Source organism: Mytilus californianus, unplaced genomic scaffold (assembly GCF_021869535.1).
Source record: "Mytilus californianus isolate M0D057914Y unplaced genomic scaffold, xbMytCali1.0.p SCAF_1, whole genome shotgun sequence".
NCBI classification, from domain to species: Eukaryota; Metazoa; Mollusca; class Bivalvia; order Mytilida; family Mytilidae; genus Mytilus; species Mytilus californianus.
In genome coordinates, this window is record NW_026262581.1 from 85,537,904 (window position 1) to 85,561,902 (window position 23,999).

General features: G+C 31.6%; 1 protein-coding gene across 5 annotated transcripts in view; it reads right to left on the minus strand.

Annotated features, from left to right (window-relative positions):
- Positions 1 to 23,999, minus strand: part of LOC127725503 (zinc finger E-box-binding homeobox 1-like) — a 256,029-nt gene that overhangs the window by 53,130 nt on the left and 178,900 nt on the right. For all 5 annotated transcript variants that reach the window (XM_052232560.1, XM_052232546.1, XM_052232538.1 and 2 more), the window contains exons 3-4: positions 18,089 to 18,140; positions 14,580 to 14,699 (exon numbers count right to left, since the gene is read on the minus strand). In XM_052232560.1, the coding sequence (XP_052088520.1) occupies positions 14,580 to 14,699; positions 18,089 to 18,140 (172 nt within the window). The remainder of the gene's footprint in view (positions 1 to 14,579; positions 14,700 to 18,088; positions 18,141 to 23,999) is intronic.

Below are 23,999 nucleotides of genomic sequence, written 5' to 3' on the forward strand. Positions count from 1 at the left end.
AAAAGTATTCGTTAAAGAAGAGCCAGAAAGGGGCATAAACTGTGCAATATCATATAACAAACATCTAAGCGACATCTTGCGAAACAAAAATTACATGCAAGAAATGAAAGCGGAAGAAGAAAAAAGAATAATAATCAACACAAAATCAAAAGGTCTTTCCAAGGAAAGTAAAAAGACCTAATAATGATTAAAAACTAATTGTTCCGGACATTTGAAGGTCTTTCAACCCCAAATCCGCATCTTGTGACAGGAAAATATTATAAGCCGGTTCAAAATGTCATTTTTGGTGTTAGACGATCGCGATAGCTTACTTGAAGCCCATTCCGAAAATATAAGGTTTCTATACACTTTTGCTTAAAATAAAGGAGATGATTTGCTACTTCCACTATTATATGATAGACCACTTGATACTGATTCCAAAATATATGGTTCCAGATACTTTTATATTTAATTTATGCAAAAGAATGGCTACTTTCGGTTTAATTAGGGTCACTTCAGGTTGACTTTTTCAAGGTCATGTGTATTCTTACCAAATGCAAAAAACCCTAAGTCTTTATCGTGTATCAAAATGATGCTATTGTAAAGGTCAAAATCTAGGACGACATGATTACCTTTGACCTTGACCTCATTTTGAAGGTCATCAAGAAAGGACCTCATTTAAAAAGACCTTAGGGGTCTACTATGTACTGTTACATTACCATACATCTTATTTTCAATATTCCAGGGGAGAAAACTCCTAGTAAAAGTAACCATATCACTTCCAAGAAAAATTTCCTGTAACGACATATCAAAACTAACAATTTAGTGAAAATCTTTTATCGATATATGTTACAGTTTCTTAGGAGTAGCATGCAAAAGCAAAAGCAAAATATTTTAACATGACCTTTGACCTTGACCTCATTTTCTAATTGGTAGACCCAGGACCTCAAATCAAAAGACCCTAGGTCTCTATCACTTATGGTTTATCAGTTACTATTACATTTCACTCATATCGAATACATAAAGTGAAATAACTCTCATTTTGGAATCTCTTGATCTCAGATCATGACAAACTAGCGATCAATAAGCTTACTATAGACCACATATAAAGTAGCATCAAGCTGCATTGCAGAGCGTATACAATCAGTTTTACCCACAATTAGTGATCAGACAGGTTTCATTCATAGCAGGTTTATAGGCTAAAATACTCGTCAAATATATGATATTTTATTTATACAGAACTAAATGATTTACCAGGACTGCTTCTTCTCATAGGTTTTTAAAAAGCTTTTGACTCTGTAGGATCATGGAATTTCATTGAAAACATTTTAAAACTTTTTCAATTTTTGACCCTCTATAAAACACTGGAAACGAACCATTTACACAACATAATTTCTGCAGTTTCTCAATATTGTTTTTTATCGGAATTCTTTTAAATCAAAATAGGTTGTAGACAAGTGGATCCTTTATCAGCATACATCTTTCTTTCATGTGCAGAAAAACTTTTAATATTAATTAGAAAAAATAAAGAAATAATGAATGGTACAAAATATTTGATCTCTCAATATGCAGATGACACTTCAATTATACTTTACGGTACAGCAGACTCTCTCCGTTTGTAACATAAAAATGCTGCAATGTCTTGTCTCCGTATGAACCTGGACAAGACATAGTTGGTGTGGACAGGAAAAAAAATATAGTCAACACACAATGTGTGTATGGAATTAAAATGGGGTTTCTGCAGGTTTACACTACTAGGTATAAACTTTCCGGTCACGTTGCTTAAAATGGAATTTTTGAATTATTATCCAAATTAAAGAATTTGAAAATGTAATAAAAATTTGTTCTTAACAAGCACTAACTCAAGTTGGAAAGATAATTTAATCAAGACACTATTTATTTCAAAATTAAATCATCTGTTTTTAACATTACAAGCACCATGCTATTCTACTCTTAAACAATAAATTAGTACAATTTATTCATTTATTTGGGAAAACTAAACTGACAAGATTTAAAGATAATTTTATGTCTGGATCATAAATTGGGGTGGGGGTGGGGGGTGGGTTTGGAGGGTGCTGAAAATGCTAGATACTGAAAAATATATTAAAGGGTTAAAACTAACATGGGTTCGACGGTTGTTAAAAACTATACAAAAACTCAAAAAGCTAGTAGAAAACACAGAAAATATTAATCCTAGTATTGAAAACCTAGTACTTTTAGGGCCATCAAACAGATGTAAAACCCCTTTTGGAAAGAGGTTTTCAAATCATGGACAGCATTGCAAAATAAACTTATACCGAAAAATGAAAAAATATTTGTAACAGTTTGTAACAGACTGACTTTGGAATAATGAAAATATTAGAATAGGAAACACATCTGTTTTCTGTAAAGACTGGGGTGATAAAAAGATCTTGTTGATACAAAATCTGCTAAATAATGAGAGTAAATTAATGCCTTCAGAACAATGCCAAAATCTGTCAATGGCTGATTTTTTTCTTATTATTTCTACCAATGTATAAACACTTAACAGAAATATGTGATGCTGGCTAGAAACAGTTTCATCTTGTCTAGTTTACCACATGCAACAAATTGGAAGAATGTTGCTTGCACCCTAATCTCCCTACATGCAAGACCAAATGCAAACACTATTGGACTTATAGGTTAACACATTTATTTTAAATGTTCCCCTTTAAAATCTGAAAAAAAACATTGTATCGCTAGAGGTGGGTATTGGGGCAACACAATTTGCCCATGGTTGATAATTAATTTCACATGTTGCTACGAATGCTTATTGTTTTCGGCGGCTTCGCTACGCAAAAATTTATAATCACTTTTGTACACATTTTATTATTGCATTTTATGTTGCAGAATATGAATTTTCATCCTGTTTTGAACAAAGCTATTTTTTTTTTATTTTCAGTTCTTACCAGGCCAAGTTATTTATTTTCAAATTCACCCGGCACTGATTTTACAATTGAAAACTTTCATTATTTCGAAATATACACATGTACCACACTAGCTGACTATAAGAAATACGGGTCGATGAACGGTCAAGGCGTCACAACAAAGTCATGATACAGATATCAATAACTATAATGAAAACTTCAGATGGCAAGGTATTGTTTTTAAAAAAAATATCTTTTTTACTATATAGCTACGCAAATCATGAAGTTTTTGTCAGGTCGATTTTGTTTTTACCCGCTACTTATTTCCCGCGTTAATTCACGAAATTGTTATTTTTTTATTTTTTTTAAATTGTGTGGGTATTTAATGACCATTTATGAATCTTACATTAGTATCCTTCTTTCGTAAATTCGTCTGGATGTCTACAGAATTCTAATTATGTACATATATATGAATAAATCGAGCGGTCATTTTTACCTATTTAATCACATAGCAACCAAACCACATAAGACAATCTAAATACATCTAGAGGGCAACTTAAGATCGTTTGGCTCGGATCACATATGAGGGTATGGATGGGGTTGACTGAATAGAGAACACTGTGCAAAGTAAGCGGAATAAAAGGCAAAAAAAAAAAATATAGAGAAAAAAAAGGCAAAAAAAAGTAGAGTATAATGAGGTGCTAAAATATAAAGAATAGATAATAACAGGCGAAAATTATAAAGAATATTCAAAATTCAAAAAAAAACATTATGATCTTCACATATAAACTACAGTTATTTTAAGATACAAGAAAAAATATAAAAAAAATATTAAAAAATTTCAAAATAATTTAAAACACAAAAAGAAAAAAAGAATAAATAAATCAAAAATTGAGGGCCTCCCTGGCAAGCCAACTGTTGGAGTTATATTTGAAAAGTGGCTATGAATTTGTCGTATATGAAGCTCCATAAGGGGACCCAGGCCACCTTCCCCTAAACCGCCTCTAATGCCTCCAGCTCCTTTCATGTTAAAATTCAAGTATAAGTCGTCAATTATCGTATGTTAATATAATTTAAGATGACTATACCATGTTAACATTTCTTTCATGCCATAGTAAGGTAAAAAAAAAGATCCCCTTTTATTACACAAATGAAATCGTACCGTAAACCTCCAATTGACAGCTTTTTAGGAGTGTACAAGGAACGATTAATTGATTGATTGATTGTTGGTTGCTTAACGTCCAGTGGCAAATAATTCATGCAGAAATTTTATTTAGAAATAGTTCAGGAAGAGAACAAATTTACCATAAATACGATAGGTAGGTCTTGTTATGGAGGCCGTCGAGGAAATTTCGACTGCCACTGGAAAAAGAGGGTATATTGGACCGTGACAGAAGTTTGGCCTTGCAACAGGTCACCTTCGGACCCCTCGAAGAGTTGTTGCAAGTGTTTTTAACGTGCAAAGAGCGGGGCACTCTCTCTACACGAGCCGTCGGATTTAACGTCCCCATTCTGACCGGACGTGGCTGCGTACTTGATACATCCCGCACACCCAAACGGACGATCCACTTCGGCGGGGGTTTTACTGCCGGTCGGAAGAAGACCAAAGTTACCATATTTCTATTCCCCAGTCACCCTTGTTGATTTACAAGGAATGAAGATGACCAACTGTCTGGGTAGTTATGAAATACAAAATGTATATAGTGATACAATTTTGCTTAATAAATATATTACATATACACATATCTTTACATAACTCGATCTAAAATAAGTTAAAATCATCATATGGTATTTCTGTAACATGATAACCTCTAACCAAATCATGTATGTATGCATTACATCCTTGCACTCTTTGGTATAATGCATCAATTAGAAGGCAGGATAGATAGTCAAAAGAAAAAGAAAATAAGGAACAAATAGTTAGAATATGGTTTTTGAGATAATATATTGTTTGTTTTTTGCAAAGATTTCTAAAACAATTCTAAAACTTTTACATATTGCATAAATTTTTAGTAAAAATCAAGAGTTATACAGATTTGATATAGAAACTTGTCATCGACTTTGAGTTGAATGTCCGCTTGGTATTTTTCGCCTAGCTTCGTGGCAACAATAAATAATAATAAAATATATATCCTTTTTTTTTTATTTCAAATCTATCTTTTCAACAATGCGAAAAATCGTTTTCCATAACTGTAAAATGAAATGATTTAAAACGACTGTAAACATATTAATTTTGAATTTCTGTCATGTCAACTTTTATTATACTTTTAATTCTAAAACTAGAATATATCATGCATAAAACAATTATACTGCTGTAATAAAAGTACTTGCATTCACGGAAATGCATTCACTGTTTTGTACAGGCGAAATTCGGCATCTTGTTCTGATGAAAACAGACACGAATCGCACGAATGGAAGCTATCCAAATTTTATATTTACCGAGGTTCAGTATCCTGAACTAGCTTACAAAAAGAGCCCGTACGCACGATTTCACTGGTTTGATATTCATATCATACAAAATGAAGAGTTTTTTTCTTAATTAGCTGGCCACAATTGATAATTTCTGAGATATATAATACATCTAAATATATACATACCCCTGTACGATAATATACGCAGTTAACATTGCAAACCTTCAATTTCACCTGATCAAGATTTATGTATTCAACATTCGTTAAATGCATGCATTATGTTATACTTATGTAGTTTCATAGGTTAAAATTTTGTCTGATATTTATGAGTAAGCCCGGCATTGATATTCCAAGTCTGCAACGGATTGAGGTAAGAAATAGAAGGCTAATTTCTCCTGTCGTTGTTTCATTTATACACTCAGTTAAAATCTTAAAATTATACTGGAATTTGAAGAAATCAAAATTATCTCAACAAATGGCTGTTGAAGGCATTTTAAAAATGTTAACAATTTTCATGTTTTGATCAAGGTTATGTATCTAAGGACATCAATATCAACAAAAATGATATGTATTCGAAAGACAATATAAAGTAATGCCAACTGAATTTTGTTTTGTGTTTTTTTTTTTTTGTTAAAAATGTCATTCTCGTATAAATTTACCCATTTTGCGATTTCGTTATGAAGTTTTAACTTTGTCGTCTCCTGTACTTAGAAAGATGCCATTGTATTATTGTTAGAATCTTAAACTGCACATACGGAGCTATGATACTATGAGGGCCTGGATGGGGGTCCCTCAATTCTATATTCTTCAATTTTCTAAACCATTTTTCTCTATTATTTATGTTTGTTTGCCTATTATTCTCGTTTTTTTATATTTCAACACCATATTGATATTATTCCCTATTCTTTATTTTGTGTTGGCCTATTTTTCTTAATTCTGCATTTGTTTGCCCTTTTTTCTGCATGTTATGCTCATGATTAAAATAAAATTGAGAATGGAAATGGGGAATGTGTCAAAGAGACAACAACCCGACCACAGAACAGACAACAGCAGAAGGCCACCAACAGGTCTTCAATGCAGCGAGAAATTCCCGCACCCGGAGGCGTCCTTCAGCTGGCCCCTTAACAAATATATATACTAGTTCAGTGATGATGAACGCCATACTAAACTCCAAATTGTACACAAGAAACTAAAATCAAAAATAATACAAGACTAACAAAGGCTAGAGGCTCCTGACTTGGGACAGGCGCAAAAATGCGGCGGGGTTAAACATGTTTATGAGATCTCAACCCTCTCCCTATACCTCTAGCCAATGTAGAAAAGTAAACGCATAACAATACGCACATTAAAATTCAGTTCAAGAGAAGTCCGAGTCTGATGTCAGAAGATGTAACCAAAGAAAATAAACAAAATGACAATAATACATAAATAACAACAGACTACTAGCAGTTAACTGACATGCCAGCTCCAGACTTCAATTAAACTGATTGAAAGATTATGTCTTCATCATATGAATATCAGGCACAATCCTTCCCGTTAGGGGTTTAGTATCATACCATCATAACATATATGAGAAGAACATAACCCGTGTCATGCCAACAACTGGTTTTTAAATAAATGTGTTTAGTGCCGATGCAAAGACCCTATAAGTGAATCAATATTAACGCCAAAATATGCAATCTTTAATGACCTGACAACAGTATCGTAACTATATCCCTTCTTAATAAGTCTATTTAAAGGTTTTGTTAGTTTCAGAGGTGAATACTGACATTTTTCTGCTTTATAAAGAATATTTCCATAAAAAATTGGATGTGAAATACCTGAACGTATAAGAAGTCTGCATGTTGAGCTATATTTACGAATGATGTCCTTATACCGATGATAAAATTTAGTAAATGTTTTGACTAGTTTGTGATATCGAAAACCCTGGTGTAATAATTTTTCAGTAATACATAAATTTCTCTCGTTAAAATCTAAAACATTGTTACATACACGAGCGAATCGTACAAGTTGAGATATATAAACACCGTAAGATGGTGACAAGGGAACGTCACCATCTAAAAATGGATAATTAACGATAGGAAATGAAAAATCATCTCTTTTATCATATATTTTAGTATTAAGCTTTCCGTTAATGATATAGATATCAAGATCGAGGAAAGGGCAGTGGTCATTGTTAGTATTAGCTTTATTTAAAGTAAGTTCAACAGGATAAATTTCTTTAGTATACATACTGAAGTCGTCATTATTGAGAGCCAAAATATCATTCAAATATCTAAAAGTATTATTAAATTTGTGTATCAGATGTTGTTTCGATGGGTCTTTACTGATTTTTGTCATAAATTGTAACTCATAGCAATACAAAAAAAGGTCCGCAATAAGTGGTGCACAGTTAGTCCCCATTGGAATTCCGATAACCTGACGATATACGGAATCTCCAAAGCGAACAAAAATGTTATCTAGTAAAAATTCAAGGGCATATATAGTATCAAAGCATGTCCAATTGACATAGTTTTTTTGTTTATTGCTACTAAAAAATGACCTAAAAGAGTTTGAACATATATATTCACATTCTGACTTTTTAAATGCCCATTTAATTAGGTGTGTGAATTTTTTCTTAATGAGAATGTGAGGCAATGTGGTATATAGGGTAGAAAAATTAAAACTTTGAACAGATTCAAAATCACCAATATATGCAGGAAATTTATCAAGTACTTCCAACGAGTTCTTGACACTCCAAAAGTAATTAATTCCAGTATTTTCGAAGGCCTTATTTGAACAATTTATTATCAGGTTTTTGATTGTACCAAGTGTACTGGTAAGAAGAATAGACAATTTAGTAGTGGAACAATGGCTTGAAGACGAAATGAATCTATATTTGTAAGGTGTTTTGTGTAGCTTCGGAAGCCAATACATAGTTGGGACTTTCATTGTATTTGGTTCTGCTTGTAAAGCGGTAGCTAAAAGTTTATGTTTGTTACAGATGTCGTTTTTCATAGATCCCATAGTATGTAAGGTGTATTTATAAAGTAGCCAGGCAATTGCCATGTTTCTTTTATACTTTATTGATCATTTATTTTAATACCTGTTGATTACTGGCATGTGCCATGGAACTAAATCTTATCATGAGTCTAAACAAGTATGTCTGTGCTATCTTAAAACTTTGAAGAAATGATCAGAATGGACTCCAATCAGAAATCTGAGTATCCTATTACTAGTTTAACTTATGTTACTGTTTCAGACACACCACAGAGGGTACAAAATAAAACTTGTGTTTATATCATCAGAAAATGAAAAAAATATAACCAAATAATCAAACTAACCTGTGAAAATTCTGTTTTAATTTGTTAAAAACAAACCAGCAATGACCCCGCAATATTATTTTGAAAAACCGTAGTTCTAATTAAAATACATATAGTACCGAAAATTGTAGGTGACGAATGACATGATAATATGTGCTTGTGTGTTGATCTAAAAGGACGTTGGCATGTTCGTTTTTATATAGACTCAAAGCTGAGTATTAGGTATATGAACGCATTTGAAAGTTTTAGCACATATTTCACATCTTTATAAATATCCAACAGCAGTGCAACATTTACAAGTCAAGGAACAAAGACGACAAAAAAGAATCATCAGATTCCGTCCTTAAAAAACTACACAGTTATTAAAATTGAGCAAGAACACGAACCCCGTCCTTTCATTTATCTCTGAATAAGTCAAAGCTATGTTATTCAACATCAGCATTTAACGTTTTTCAAAAGTGCCATTCAAGACTCTCTTTTATCATTATCTTCAAATTCCAATTTTTTATGGGTAGCAAAATTGTTTTATGCTGCTTAATTCAACATACTCTTCTCTATCGCCAATGTCAAAATACAACAAGCACTATATTAATTCAATCAATTTTAATCATACTAATCATATAACACTACAGGCCGAGTGAGTGATTAGGTTAACTCGTCTAGCAGCACAACTATTATGAACAGTCTCCTTGTATTAACACTAAGTAAGTCGATCTTAAAGTATTCTATTAGGTATATGTTTTTCTCTTGAAAATGCATAAAATATGTGGCACGAGTCCGATCGGTACTATTTTGTTAAAGTTTTATTTTCGGGTTCTACATTTGACCTTATTACAGTCATAAATAAATTCAAAATAGTATGCAGTTTTCAGCCGTATATGTGGAACACATAATGGTTCAATACATATTTTGTTTGTTACTGCATGCAACTCCGTTCCTCCAGCACACATGTTATCTTGCTTTGCCAGGTAGCTAAAGAAAAGAGCAAGCGATCGAGACCGGAAATTTGGTGAAATAAAATTGCTGAGTTGTGTCCAATGCATGTGTGTGAATCAGTCAAAATGGGTTTAGATGTAGACTAGATTGCGAGCAATATCTCGAATTTATAGCACCGGAAATGGTGAAAATTAAAAGATGCAGGAAATGAGTCTCAATTTTGTAATTTATAATAAAATGTTATTACTGATTAAAATATGTAGGTTCGTTATTCTGACAACAGTACAAAATCAAACTCGATCAGTAACTTTTAATATTTGATTCGTAAAAATCCGTACAATACAAGCATAACAAAAAAGGTACGGACAACTGTAATTTAGTAAAGATGAAAGTATAATGATGAACGATATTGACTCTTTGAAGCCGACAGTAACTTATATTCATCACTTGCATTTTTTGAGCGGCAAAGTTATCCATTAAAAAATCAGATGGCTTATTTTCTAATCAATTGGACAGTTACTGTTTACGCTTTTAAATTAGCATTAGTAATAAATATCACAATCGCGCTTTTCATACGGCAAGGCACAGCCTTTTTTTTTAAATTCTGCGGACTAATCAAATAGAATATCTTGATCATGTAAAACTTCTTGCCAAATTTCATGATTTTCCCTATATAGTCTATGTATTTTTGGCATATCATGTTGTTAATTTCAACAGATCGTATCTAAAAAACGAACACGGTTACCCCCTTTTTTTATTTTATTTTCTGGTGTATTTTTACAAGCAGAATCCATATGTGGAATTTTAAAAATGTCTGTGGAGTAGTAAATTACGTACACTTCGCCTTAAGACTCACCACTCGTTTAAGTAAATTTTATTGTTTAATATATTAAAAAAAACTGAGACAGTAGACCCATGTGCAAGTTTCACGAAATAAATCTTACGACAATAATTATGAAAAGCTCAAACGTAATTATTTAGTTTTAGAAGATTTTTTTAAGAATCGACGGAAAACGAGTTCAATCCTCTATATGAAACATGCTTGTTATGTTTACCATGTGCAATTACTTCTTTTCAAATACAAAAGAAGCCAATAACCATACACAATGTATTCTGTATATAGGCTACATTTTGTTTATTTCTGCTAGGTTAAAACCAGATTGAAGTTAAGTGTACACCTAAATAAAACAGGTTTTGTGAGAAACGATTGCATAGAAAAATTATTTCTCCAATACATGCAATTTTCGTTTATTGCAAATCTGTTATAATACGATAGCTGTTATAACCTTTAGTAAATACACATAAATACATTCTCACGGGTAGTAACGTCATCATATCGAGGAGGGTTTAGTACAGTGATTTTGTCATAGTTTGGTTAAGTTAGACATAATTGTGTTAAGTGTTTTTAATGACAAACAATGACACAATATAAACATCCTGATATTTAGCTAAAGGAACAACTGAACATGAATTCAAGCTGGTAAATATCTATACAATTACCGTCAACACCGTGCAAACCCCTTACCGGATAGAAAGCTATTATGAAAGACCCTTACAAAATTAAAAATACACAATTCAAAAGAGAAAACCAAATGCCTGATTTATGTACAAAACACCAAAAAGATTCACAAACATGATATACCGTAACAATTGACAGCTACTGTATTACAGGCTATCTTTATTTCATATAGCGTGTATCTTAGAATTTAAATTATTTTCCAATCATATTTAATATGTACAACTTCTCATACTAAATACTAGATCGACTGAGGTTTTTCTTATTATCAATACTTAATTGCAGAAAAGAAAAAGCTTAACGGATTAGGTGATACTACATAATACATTTATACAATGTGACAAAAACAAATAGTTTTTCTTCAATCGTAGATAACATATAATTGATCAAAATGGACATTATATTGACCTTATTCTACTTCTAAATTGTGATTTTTCATTTATTTAAATTTGGAACCTTGTAAGTAATTTACAACTTATTGAGTTCCTTGAAAATATGAGGTACTCTTTCAACTAAATTTCATTTATAGTTTATTTTAAAAACAAATTTAACTGTTGTCCTTATTAAGATTTTGTCCCGTGCAGCGATGGTTAAATAACTTGAATGTCATGACTTTCTACGTCAGGTCAAAACTGAGGCTTTGTTTCGCGTCCGCTAGTCGATAGGGTTTTGTTGTTTGACGTTTCGTCACGAGGTATTACGAACCAAGTAGTCAACTCTCCAACAAATATCAATCATGCAGTCATGTTCTGTACATTTACCGCTAATAAAATGTTTTTTTCTGCCCCAATGCACAACTTTATGGAATATTTGGTATAATCGATTGCTCTTCAATTTAATCATTTTTGACTTTCAAATGTTTGGATGCGGGCACTACAGACGAGTCACAAAAATACTTCAATTTTAGATATTCACGAAATAAGGATTTTGAGGGGGACTTGTGCACCTTAGTCTTATGTTTGTCCTTAACAATTTCTAATGTCTGTGTTTGATTTATTCAAGACTTTATAGATTTTGGGCGATTAAGAGATTGACATATTGTATATACAGCTATCTTTTGTTGACGACTTATGGTACCCTCTCGATATCGTTTGGTGAGTTTTGTTGTGGGGTTACTGTATCATTGGCGTATAACCCTTACATCTCCTTTTATTCATCAAAGATATAATCTGGTTCAAAATAAAACAAAAGATGCATAGTTTGCTAGAACACAATTGTAAAAAAAATGAATAGCTTCTACGTTTTGCAACTTTCAATAGACGTCTTTAACCATTTGACTAGTGATGCTTCGCACGATATTTGTAAATCCCCGGTTTAAAAGCCCGTTTTTTTCATTTTAGTTAAATAGTAAAAGAACTCCGTTTTTTTTTATATAACGCCACCAAACAAACAAGCAATATTAAGGTGAAACAAATATGTATTTATTTGCATCTAAACTATGACAAATTTGACCAAAACCATGACGATCTTCTACACATTTTCCTGAACAGTGTCAATCACTTAACAAAACCATATCAATATCGGTATATTGCTTATTCTGCGTAAATTTCTTAAAAACAATAATTTCAATGTAGTTCGTTTGATTTACCATATAGATTAAAACATCTTATTTCCTTTTATTTGCTCATTGGAAAAGAACTGAGGTACTCGTTCTGCGAAGTAACCAAACAAAACTATGACCAACTTAACCAAACTATAACAAAATGACTCTTCTAAACGCTCCTCGATATGAAAACGTTACTACCCGTGATTTTGTATCATAAAATACAGGTTTCAGAAATTATTTGAAAAAAAATGATAGATTTTGCAATATACTTGATCAAGTTAATAAATAAATAAATAAGTAAATAAATAAAATAATGCTAATTAGAAAACAAAACTGGAATACTTTTTTTAGAAGATTAATAAAATTAGAAACATTTTAGACGAATAATTGATTAATTCTTCAGCAAAACAACAAAGTTTTTAACGTTATACATAAAGTAATCAATAATATCTTTTAAGAACAGAAATAAAAAACAACAGAACATTTTTTTGATATTTCAAAATATAATTTGTTATATCTTAAATGTATCACCAACCAGAAGGTAACTTATCGTATCAAACTGACATAATGAACGGATCTGAACATGCTCTGACAAATTTGAGCGTCATTTTTTATATTTAATATCATTTCGTCAAAACCATCTTAACAGGTCTTCATCAAAAGCTAGAACCTTCCGTCTTGTTGAATTTAACATGACTGAACACACAGATTTTGTTATCAGTAAATTAAAATCAAACTAAACTTTTTTTTATGTTCATATGCACATTCATGGCTCTACAATCTGTCGACACATGTATCTTGGCATTGCACATTGTTGGATGTGTACTGATTGATGTTTTAGTCTTAGATGCATGATTTTTTATGTAGTTGGTATTGGCTTTGAACTAGCTGTCAGTAACTGCGAGTACTCTCATATCTGAACTTAGTGTCTTTTTGTTTTAGGGGATGTATAAGTACCCTGCCACGTCCACTCTGTGTTTTTGTTAGATGTTTTTGTGCTTTGTATCGATCTGATGAGCTAAGCATTTTTTCAACTGATATATAGTTTGTTCTTACGTTCTTACTGTTACACCACTGTATCAGATTAAGGGAGGGTTGGAGCCTTCAAACTAGTTTAACTTCGCCACATTCTGTATGTGCCTGTCCCTGTCAGGAGCCTGTAATTCAGTGGTTGTCGTTTGTTGCTGTATATCATATTTGTTTTTCGTTGATTATTTTGAACATAAATCAGGCCGTTAGATTTCTCGTTTGAATTGTTTTACATTTGTCATTTCGGGGCCTTTAATAGCTGACTATGCGGTATGGGTTTTACACATTGATGAAGGTCGTACGGTGACCTATAGTTGTTAATTTCCGTGTCATTTGGTCTCTTGTGGAGAGTTGTCTCATTGGCAATCATACCACATCTTCTTATTTTTATATGAACTGACCGTCGTGATTATCGATCGCAACGGCGTCTGAAAGTCTGAAAACGTTTCTGTTTTCTTGCAGTAGATTCAGTCGATTGAGACTTGATCAGACCAAAATGACCATTTTCGACTGATAACATGACACAAGGGTAAACACTAATGTATCTGAAACAGGCATATCTAATTAATTTCATCATTAGTCTCATGTAAGACTTGATATAAAAAAAGCATTTACATATCATTTGCCAGAAAGATATGTCTGAAAAACATGATACTAAATGTGCTCAGGTAACCATAATAATTGCAATGAAAACATTAAAATAGCTTAAGTGCTGAATGAAGACACAGCATTAGTAATGTAATAATGAAAATGAATATTTTTAAATAAAAGAATAAAAGAATCATAACTGTTTTATCCAAACAAATGAAAAACAAAACCAATATGTTTGTCCTATTGAAAAAAAACTGTAAAAGAATTAGTAATGGTTTAACACAACTATGTTACATTGCAATCATATCTTTGAACATACTGGTTACAAATGATCATTATTAAACGGATTATTTGTGTAACTAATTGAGGCATTAATACTTTTACCTCATTATCTTCATTTACTGCTATTAATTGTTCTCCATCGTGATCATCATCCTGTACTAGCATTGCTTTGTTCTGATCATTATTCAGTTCATCTTTGTCCTCGTCATCCCATGGGGTTTGCTTATAAATAAATCGGACAAAATAAAGTAACAAAAATCAAATTTGAAATTGACAAATGTGAAAGAAAAATAAACAGGTAACAGTTTGGGGTAATCTACTATGCATTGTCAGTTCTTAACGTTATAACTTTAATCTAAATACAAAGACGAATAAATAATTGAAATAAAAAGATCTTGAAGTTATCACTTACAAATTATCGTATTTTTGGAACATACTGATTTTTTCCTACAGTACATTTTTCCTTCACTGATTTTAGCTGCAACTTAATTTTTAGACTGTTCTTCGCTCATAAACTTTTACATTCTACATTCTTTTTACAGAAACAAAATTAACAGTTGACTAATGATTTCCTTTCATTTAATAGTTAACAGGGGAAACCTTAATGATTTTTCACAATGTAATTGCTTCACTTGAAGCCTTTTATTAAAACATACAGGTAATATCTGAACATCAATCTGATGTAAATAAGATAGAAACACGATATGTCTTATCATTATTTCTTGTAAAGTTAAGTCTCAAAATATTTGAAAAAGTTCAGTCGGATAAATAGACACTTTAAATGTTTTTTTATATAATATGATTTTTTACAACATATCAAAATTATCGATTGGAACAATGTCAATATCCTTTACTAGATTGAATAATATGAAGGCAGTATATTTGAAATTTCAACCTAATTATATATATACTAGATGGACAATTGTTTCACACTTGTAATGATAGTGTTATAAGGGAGTTACGGATATATATTTTGTAAACATGTATGAAGTATCTAGCAGGCCTTTTCTGTAAATGTTTTTGAATTAAAATAAACCAGAGGAAGTCAGATATAAATAGAATTGAGAATGGAAACGGGGAATGTGTCAAAGAGACAAGAACCCGACCAAAGAGAAGAAAATACCTACTTCAAACCGAATGTAAGGTTGGTCACAACATGTTGAAATATCAATGAAACGGTTTAACTTTTTTAAATAATACACAAAAGGAGTATTTCATTTTGTGATATTATGATCTGAAATTCTTAAATCTTTTTGAATTTAATCGTTAATCATTTAATGATATAATAAATAATAAGTTTTCGATGTCTACTAACATGATAAATGAGATCAACACATGCTTCATCAGGTACTGTAAAACTGTTCTACAGACGTACGTTTAGGAACCCAAATTGAGGGGGAAAAAAGTTAAACCTCGAAACCTTATTGGCTTGAACGGTTCTACAATCTGTCGATAACTGTATTTTGGCATTGCACAAGATCATGTTTTTCTCTGACTGTTAGTGACGTCTTTACACTAAATCCATAGGATGTTGGATGTGTGCTGATTGATACTTTAGTCTTAGTTACATGATTTTTTAATTGGTTGTTATTAGCTTTGAACTAGCTGTCAGTCACTGCGAATACTCTCAGATCTGTACTTTTGTAAAAGGGATGTAAAATTACCCTGCCACGTCCGGTCTGTGTTTTTGTTACTTGTTTTTTACTTTGTATCGATCTGATGAGCTAAACCTTTTTCAACTGGTTTTTTGTAGTTTCTTCATATGTTGTTCTGTTACACCACTATTCCAGGAGGGTTGGGCGCACGCTACCATGTAACATGTTTAAACTCGCCACATTCTGTATGTGCCTATCCAAAGTCAGGAGCCTGTAATTCAGTGGTTGTCGTTTTTTGCTGTATATCATTTTTGTACTTCGTTCATTGTTTTTACACAAATCAGACCGTTAGTTTTCTCGTTTGCATTGTTTTACACTTTGCGGTATGGGTTTTACTCATTGTTGAAGGCCATGCGATGACCTATAGTTGTTAACTTCTGTGTCATTTGGTCTCTGGTGGGAGTTGTCTCATTGGCAATTATACTACATCTTCTTTTTTTTATATTGAACTAAAACGGTTTGCATTGCAATCGTGAAACATTTTTTTAAATGCTAACGTATTTACTGAAATTGTACCGTCAAAATGTTAATGAAGTCAATGGAAAACACCAATATATGTAGTTAACTTCTTGGCTAAAAGAACTGGCAGGAATTGTCAGTCCAACAAAAGTGGTCTTGTATGAAGTATCATACATTTTAATTTTCATAAGGTATTTTAAGAGACCATTGGTGACCTCGATTTGTTATTAGTGCCACAATTTTGAAAAAGGTTATATATATAAAAAACAAAGGATATGGGGTATCCATCCTTGACACAAAATCAGTACATGCACAGCAAAAAAACACACAATAAGCAAAGGAACAACGCTTTTATTGCTGTTTTCTTCCTCTCAAAGTCACAGTAAGGCCTTCAACAATGAGCAAAAAAAATCCTCACCTTACTGGAAGTTTAAGACGGTCCCTAGCACCAGCTTGAGCGGAATTCTTTGCAAAAATAAATTTGGATAGACTTCGTAAGATTTATCACAACCTAATCGGGCCCGGTCTAAAAAAAGCATACTGGAAAGTAGTACATATTTAAAACAAAATAGTTCCTAGGCATAGGTGTAAATCTAAAACTATGTAGCATACATTTTAGTAATTAAAGTATCAGATGAAAGGTGAAGGACTAGTGATCCTTGTAGAACACACAATTTACTGATAATTTTGAATAATACAAAAATGTATGAATGAATTCTAAAATTGAGGGCATATATTGCCTGTTTCTCAGATATGAAGTGCCTGGTTTAGAGTATCCAAAATTCCGGTAACCAGTGCAGTACGGTCTAATGTATAAATACAGGTATATTGATCCCGCTTCCATAAAATGTTTTCAAGTAAAACATTTAACATTGATAGGAATGAGGACCAAGAATAGGTGGTGTGTGTCTTATTGAAATTTTATTACACCAACTGGCCTAAAATTGAGAGAAAGACGTGGCACACATAAGAAAAGTTATCTCAAGAATAAATACACCATAACTTTAAAAATACAGAAGAGCATACGTATGCCAATAAACATTACAGAAGGAACTGATATTTATCGAACAACCACAAGTATTATGGATAGTCCTGAATTATCTTCCTTCAATTAAAACCTTCATCAGTTCCAGCAACTTGTTGAACAAGAAACGTCAAACTGTAAGAAAAATCACGTTATACAACAGTACATAAATGTTACATTTTGAACATTTAACAACTCTTTAGCATACTTTTTTTTATTTTTCTAGGGACATTTCTAGGAGTGGACATACCTTAAATAAATTCAGGTTTTATATCGTATTTTAATAGACATGGTACTAATACCATGAATACTAGTCAGTTAATAACTTACATTTTTAATTTATGAAAACTGTTGTTTTGAATCGATGTGCTCTCTTGTGATACCTTTTTATTATTATTGCGTATCAACAATTAAAATATGTGCTAAATAGACTATGTTTCTTCTTTCTATAGATACAAAGATATAAATGATACCTCTACATCTTCATTTGTCTGTACTGAAGTCTTTTTATTTTGATACTCATCTCTGCAATGTTAAATATTTTGTTTCAAACAAACGTATGTAGCATAATCAATAAATGCATTCAAATCTGAACAAACATGAACATGAATAAATATACGTCTGACTTTTCGGAATTCTTTAGCATCAAAATAGATGTTTATTCTTAAATTGTTTTGCAAAAGTCATCCTAACCGTTGTGCCAAACTACCTGACTAGGATATCAAGTTTACATCGGATGTCATACAAGTATATATTAAATCCGATAAAAGGGTCCGTTTTCAAGGATATACATATTATACAAATTATACAGTAGTTTAAAGATGTATGACATTGAAAACAAATCTTCCATACCAGATAGTGTTTACAAATAAATAAATAGAATATTAACCCTTTGTAATACATAGAATGTAAACTGCATCACTACTACATATATATTTAGAAATGCAAATGATCTCTTATTTCAAAACAAGTACTAATAAATCGTGACAAAGATATATTAACCTTTTCATTTTTGTACTTTGAAATATGGGGGAAGTTTTTACATTGAATACATGCTTCCTCAAGAATAGGATTCATTTCCTTTTCATATGCAGTAAATTCCTTTAAAAACGAAACTCATTTTCCACCAGCATATTTTTTCACTTTTACAAAAATCTCTTTTCTTTATCGATACTTTTATATCGACCTTTTTTAATAGCTAATTGTTGAGCACTTATTTTAAATTGAGTAAAGCTTTTCGATAATGAAATTTATTAACTTGACATAAATATGATTCCTTTTTGAAGATGTTTTTAAATTTAATATAAGTACGCAATTTTCATTTTTTTAACATTCGCATTATCATCTTAGATATTTTTCCAGCAAATCCTATATATCTACTTATTAAAATATTTGTAACCTATTCAAGGTCAAAACTTTATGTCAACATTTATACAATACTAGAATACCAAGATGACTTAATACATTCGTAAGTGTTGTCTAGTCTTCGGTTTTCTATGTTGCGTTTTGTGTACTGTTGTTTGTCTGTTTGTCTATTTCATTTTTAGCCATGGCGTTGTTCGTTTGTTTTCGAAAAATGAGTTTGAATGTCCCTTTCGTATCCTTCGCCTCTCTTTCACTGACTAGTGGAAAGAAGCACATCATGGGCATGCATTAACAATTAAGTTTTGTACTTTCTATTTCAGCTGGTAATCAGTAATCATCAAAAATACACCGTAAATCATTGACAAATATATTTAGACATAGATTTCTCCTTGTCTAACTCCAATGTTAGCTTTAAATGTATTTGTTAATTTATCACTTAATTAATCTTGTAAAAAATTATCATTATACATGTTCTTAATTTTCAAACGAAATGCCCAAATGTAATGAGTCAAATTTGCTTCCATGTCATGTTAAACAGTTTTATAGTATATCATGGACTGGTTTTTATCCAAAATGTTGGAAAATAGGGTATATTATAACTAGATCAGGTTCAAAATATGATCCTTTTGATTATAGTGGTATTGCAATAATAGGTTGTAATTGCAAATCATTTAATTCCATTCTTAAGCCACACCAATTTGATTTTTAGTTCTTCGGACAAATGTTCCAAAAAATATGGGGCGAAGGAGCGAAATTTTTTTGTTTTTATTTTATTTTTGAAAATGAGTTTTTGGAGGCGAGTGCTCTACAAGTGAAACGAGCGGTAATATTTTTTTTTTTTTTTAAATTTTGCGATTTAGAAGTTGTACAATTTATGTAGATGTTATAACTGGGCTACTTCATAGAAAAACGAGGAGGACAGCAGATGCTCTAGTGCTCTGATTTATTGGTGCCTGTATCATACCAGACTTTCTTGTCTCACTGTGGTTTAGTTAATTTTGGTTGTTTTCTTCAATAAGCATTGTCTGCGTGACTTTTCATATGAATCCATATATATATTTCGAAAGCATAGCAGATGCAGTTTTACAAGAGGAAATATGATAGTTAGGTAAATGACACATGTTGAATAAAATTAAAATATGTGTATGTATCCAAACAAATGCCCCTGAAAGATATTTGATAGAAGTCGGTTTCATTATAATGATTGTTTATTGGCTGCTTGACATCCAGTTGGAACTATTTATCCATATTCAGGATCAAAATAATGATTGAGGTGAATTATTCTTGCTTTGTACTAATATAACATCCGGCTCAAGATAGTTATCTTGCTAATCATGTAGATCCCAATGTATTAAAATATTCCCTTAAAATGCCTGTCACCCCCTCAGGTGCTTTATCCTAACAGAACAAAATACTCTTTCCTTTTGCTCATAAACGCAGCAATGCATTTCAAACTGTTAAGCTTGACAATAAGTGGTTGAACAAAGTACACATTCCTAATTATTATGTGCATGCCAATCACAATACCACCACCTTGGTCTCGTTGATACTCTTCAAATTCCCCCTAACAATAGAAGAGTTCAGCTTTCATGCCAAAATACTAACTGGAGGATAAGGGGATTCATCAAAATCAAATACTGCTGTGATTTTTTTTAAAAGTTCATTTAAAATTAATCTAATCCAAGATAGATAGGTGTATGTCTGTTGAAATGAGGATCGAGGATGACGATGGATCTAACAAATAATGATGTGTTTGTGGTCATCTAACGAAATATTTTAAATTTTTGTATCCTAGAACAGGTCTTCAAAGCTAAAACGAGCAGCAGTTCGGACAACTACAAGTTGGCATCCTGATTTTTGACCTTTTATTACAAATCGGTTTATCACATGTGCGTTTAAAACAATCGGAGCATTCTATGCAAAAGAAAAGCGTTTATGTGAGAAAAAGATTCAAAGGAGAAACTAATTTTGGAATGGCATGCGGATGTAAATTTAATCTCCAAATTTTCTACTATTCAGTATACGTATTCGACTTGAAATACACATATCCAATAATTCTTAACTTCTGGAACAGGACTTATTATCGTGATTCAATATTCGAAATAACATGTGTTTATTTTCAAAAGTAAGTAGCCGTATAATGTTAAATTGACATAATGTTTTTTCAAGTACATTTTAATTATGCACACATCGAATTAAGAATAGAATAATAGATAGTTTAAAAATATATATTGATATTTTCCAAATGTACGTCTGATAAGCAAATCATATTGAGTTCAAAGAATCGAAAAATTCCAAAACATCGGGTTTCTTTATAACCATTTAATAGAAATAAACTTTAAACCAGGTCAAATGTGTCAGGATTGTTTAATTATGGATTGGAAAAAACTCCCATTATTCCTATGAATGAGGGGGGAAACACGAATGATATTCATATCTTAGACCAACATAAAACCGTCATTGATTTAAAGCTATCATAATTGTTTTAATTTATTTTGAATATCATTTTTTGTCGTAAACAGATATTTTTGTAATCAAAATTACGATGATTGGTTATTGACAACCAGGACGGACTGAATGAATAGTGATTCAAAAAGGTAATGTGGATCTAATAACAATACCTACGAGGACCGTGTAATTTCTTGATTTTAATGGAAATTAAATAATCAATAGGTGGTAATGACTTTTTACAAGTCCCAAGTCATATCTATTCTGAAAAACTGCTTATTGAAAATATTTCATTTCAGAACTTTCTGAAAAAAGGGGTAAGGGTAACAAATTCGCCAAAGTTCACCATGGACAAATAGTGTCAATAGGTGGTATTTCGAACATTTACTGATTCCGTATGTTTTGTACTATTTACGTAATAAAATTTTAAAGCTTTAATCATACATTTCTACAAATGATCGAACCAATTTAGAATATGTCAATATTAGCATTGATCTCTGTTAATAGACATATGTCAAGTTGTATGACGTTCATCCATTATTTTTGTCAACACTTAAAAGTATGTGTAATTCTTTGATGGTCTGATTCAGTGTGGTTATTTTGCATATGGCTTGGAAATGTATGTGCTGGTCTGTAAGTGTGTTAATTTGAATATACGTTTTAGTATGTAATAAATCAAACGTGAAAACTTGATTCAAATCGGTATACATGAATTTGACAGCTAATGTCCCTTTGATATAACTAGCCTTTCCTGAGAGAATTTTGAAAATGAGTGTTCTAACCCGCATGTACAAAATTAACGTATGTTTTGCAGGAAATATTTGCATACAAAATAGCCCACCTTTGCAATTGTTGTCATTTATTCAGTTTTGTTTTATGTCATAATTGTCCATAACTGTCAGTTGTATAATGCTTTATGATATTCTGAATAAATTACTTTTTTTGCACTGAATGCTACTAGACGCTATTTTTGTTTTGCTAGAAAAGTAAAGATTTTCAATTTTCAAGTTTGTTCCTGAAAGAGGCTTTATTCAATTTTGGACAGAAGACAACTGGCGATTTAGTACAGAAAAGACGTAGTTACGATTACACAGAACTTGTTCAGAAGGTAAAAGCCATCTTAAATATTATTTAATTCAAATTATTCGTTTGATATTGTGTAAATTCTTAAATTTGTATATTATGGTTCACCGAGTTTTGATATTTGGTCATTCATTTGTACATAGATTAGAATCATTTTTGTACGAGAATCGTGCAGAGGGGCGATATAATTTAGGATTCGATGGTATTGAAATTCAGGTTGAAATTCGGTGGAAGTACATTGCGTCCGAGTCGTAAAAGAATTCAGAAAGCAGAATTTATGCACGTTTTTTACACTTTTAAACCAGATTCTGTATTTATTCAAATAAGCAGTAATGACTTGACAAGCGAGAGGAAACCTGAGAAATTGGCTCGAGATATCGCGTCATTCTGTGATTAAATAATTACAGTGTATGGTGTTAGTCACGTGATCGTTGGGCAATTACTGCCGAGATATTCCGAAAGGTCAGGTCCCGATTATATAACAAAGTAAACAAAATGAATCTGGTACTGTCTTCAACTTTGAAATCACGTACAAATATAACTTTTTGGAAAAATCGTGGCTTTGTTGTCAGATAAAGTTCATTTAAATGATGAAGGTATGCACATCTAAGTTAAAAGTATTCGTGCAGCTGTTGGAAGTGCAAATCGTATGTGAAATAATTAAAAATTAATAAAATCAAAATGAGATATCTAAGGATACGTTTACATAGTTTGCTTATATAAATAAAAAGCTTTAGTTATAGTATGCTATTATCTGTTCATATACATCATTGTTTTATTATTCATGAAAACTTATGCATCAGTTATTTAATACTTTATTTAGTATATACAAAATTTTGCAGACAATCCACTGCTCTTGTTTTATTTATCCAATTATTGTGGCACACAAATGTATCATTATACACATGGTTTTATTGCCATCATTATGGCTTAGTTATCATATATGTCAGTGCAATTTTTGTAAAATGGTATCAATTTGCACTGGTTTTATATGATTATATTGTGTATCATTATACATACATACGGTTAACCATCATTATGGTTATGGTTCTGATATTCATAGTGCACTTTTGTATTTATGTATCAGATTAAACTGGTTTTATTTACATACTGTTTTACATGTACCATACACTTACATGGTTATTATCATGTATGGTTACAATGTAGTTGCCATATAATTTGCATTATTGTGTGCCACATTGTTCTCTGTGTGAACTTTTTGTATGAACAATAAATAATGAATAGTATTAAATAAGTGATATATGCATATTTTTTTTATGTTATATTGTAAGTTAACACGCATTATCAGGTATTCAAGAATTATTTTTGTTTCCTTTAAAGCTGCCTAAACAAAGAGCTAGATCAAAAAGAAGAGCTGCTCCTTCCGACCTCACAGAAAGGGACCTTGTCATAGATCCCGTGGTACTGACTGAAACTACTTATCCATCAAGAGGGCGAAAACGAGTCCGAAACAATGGTCCAACTACA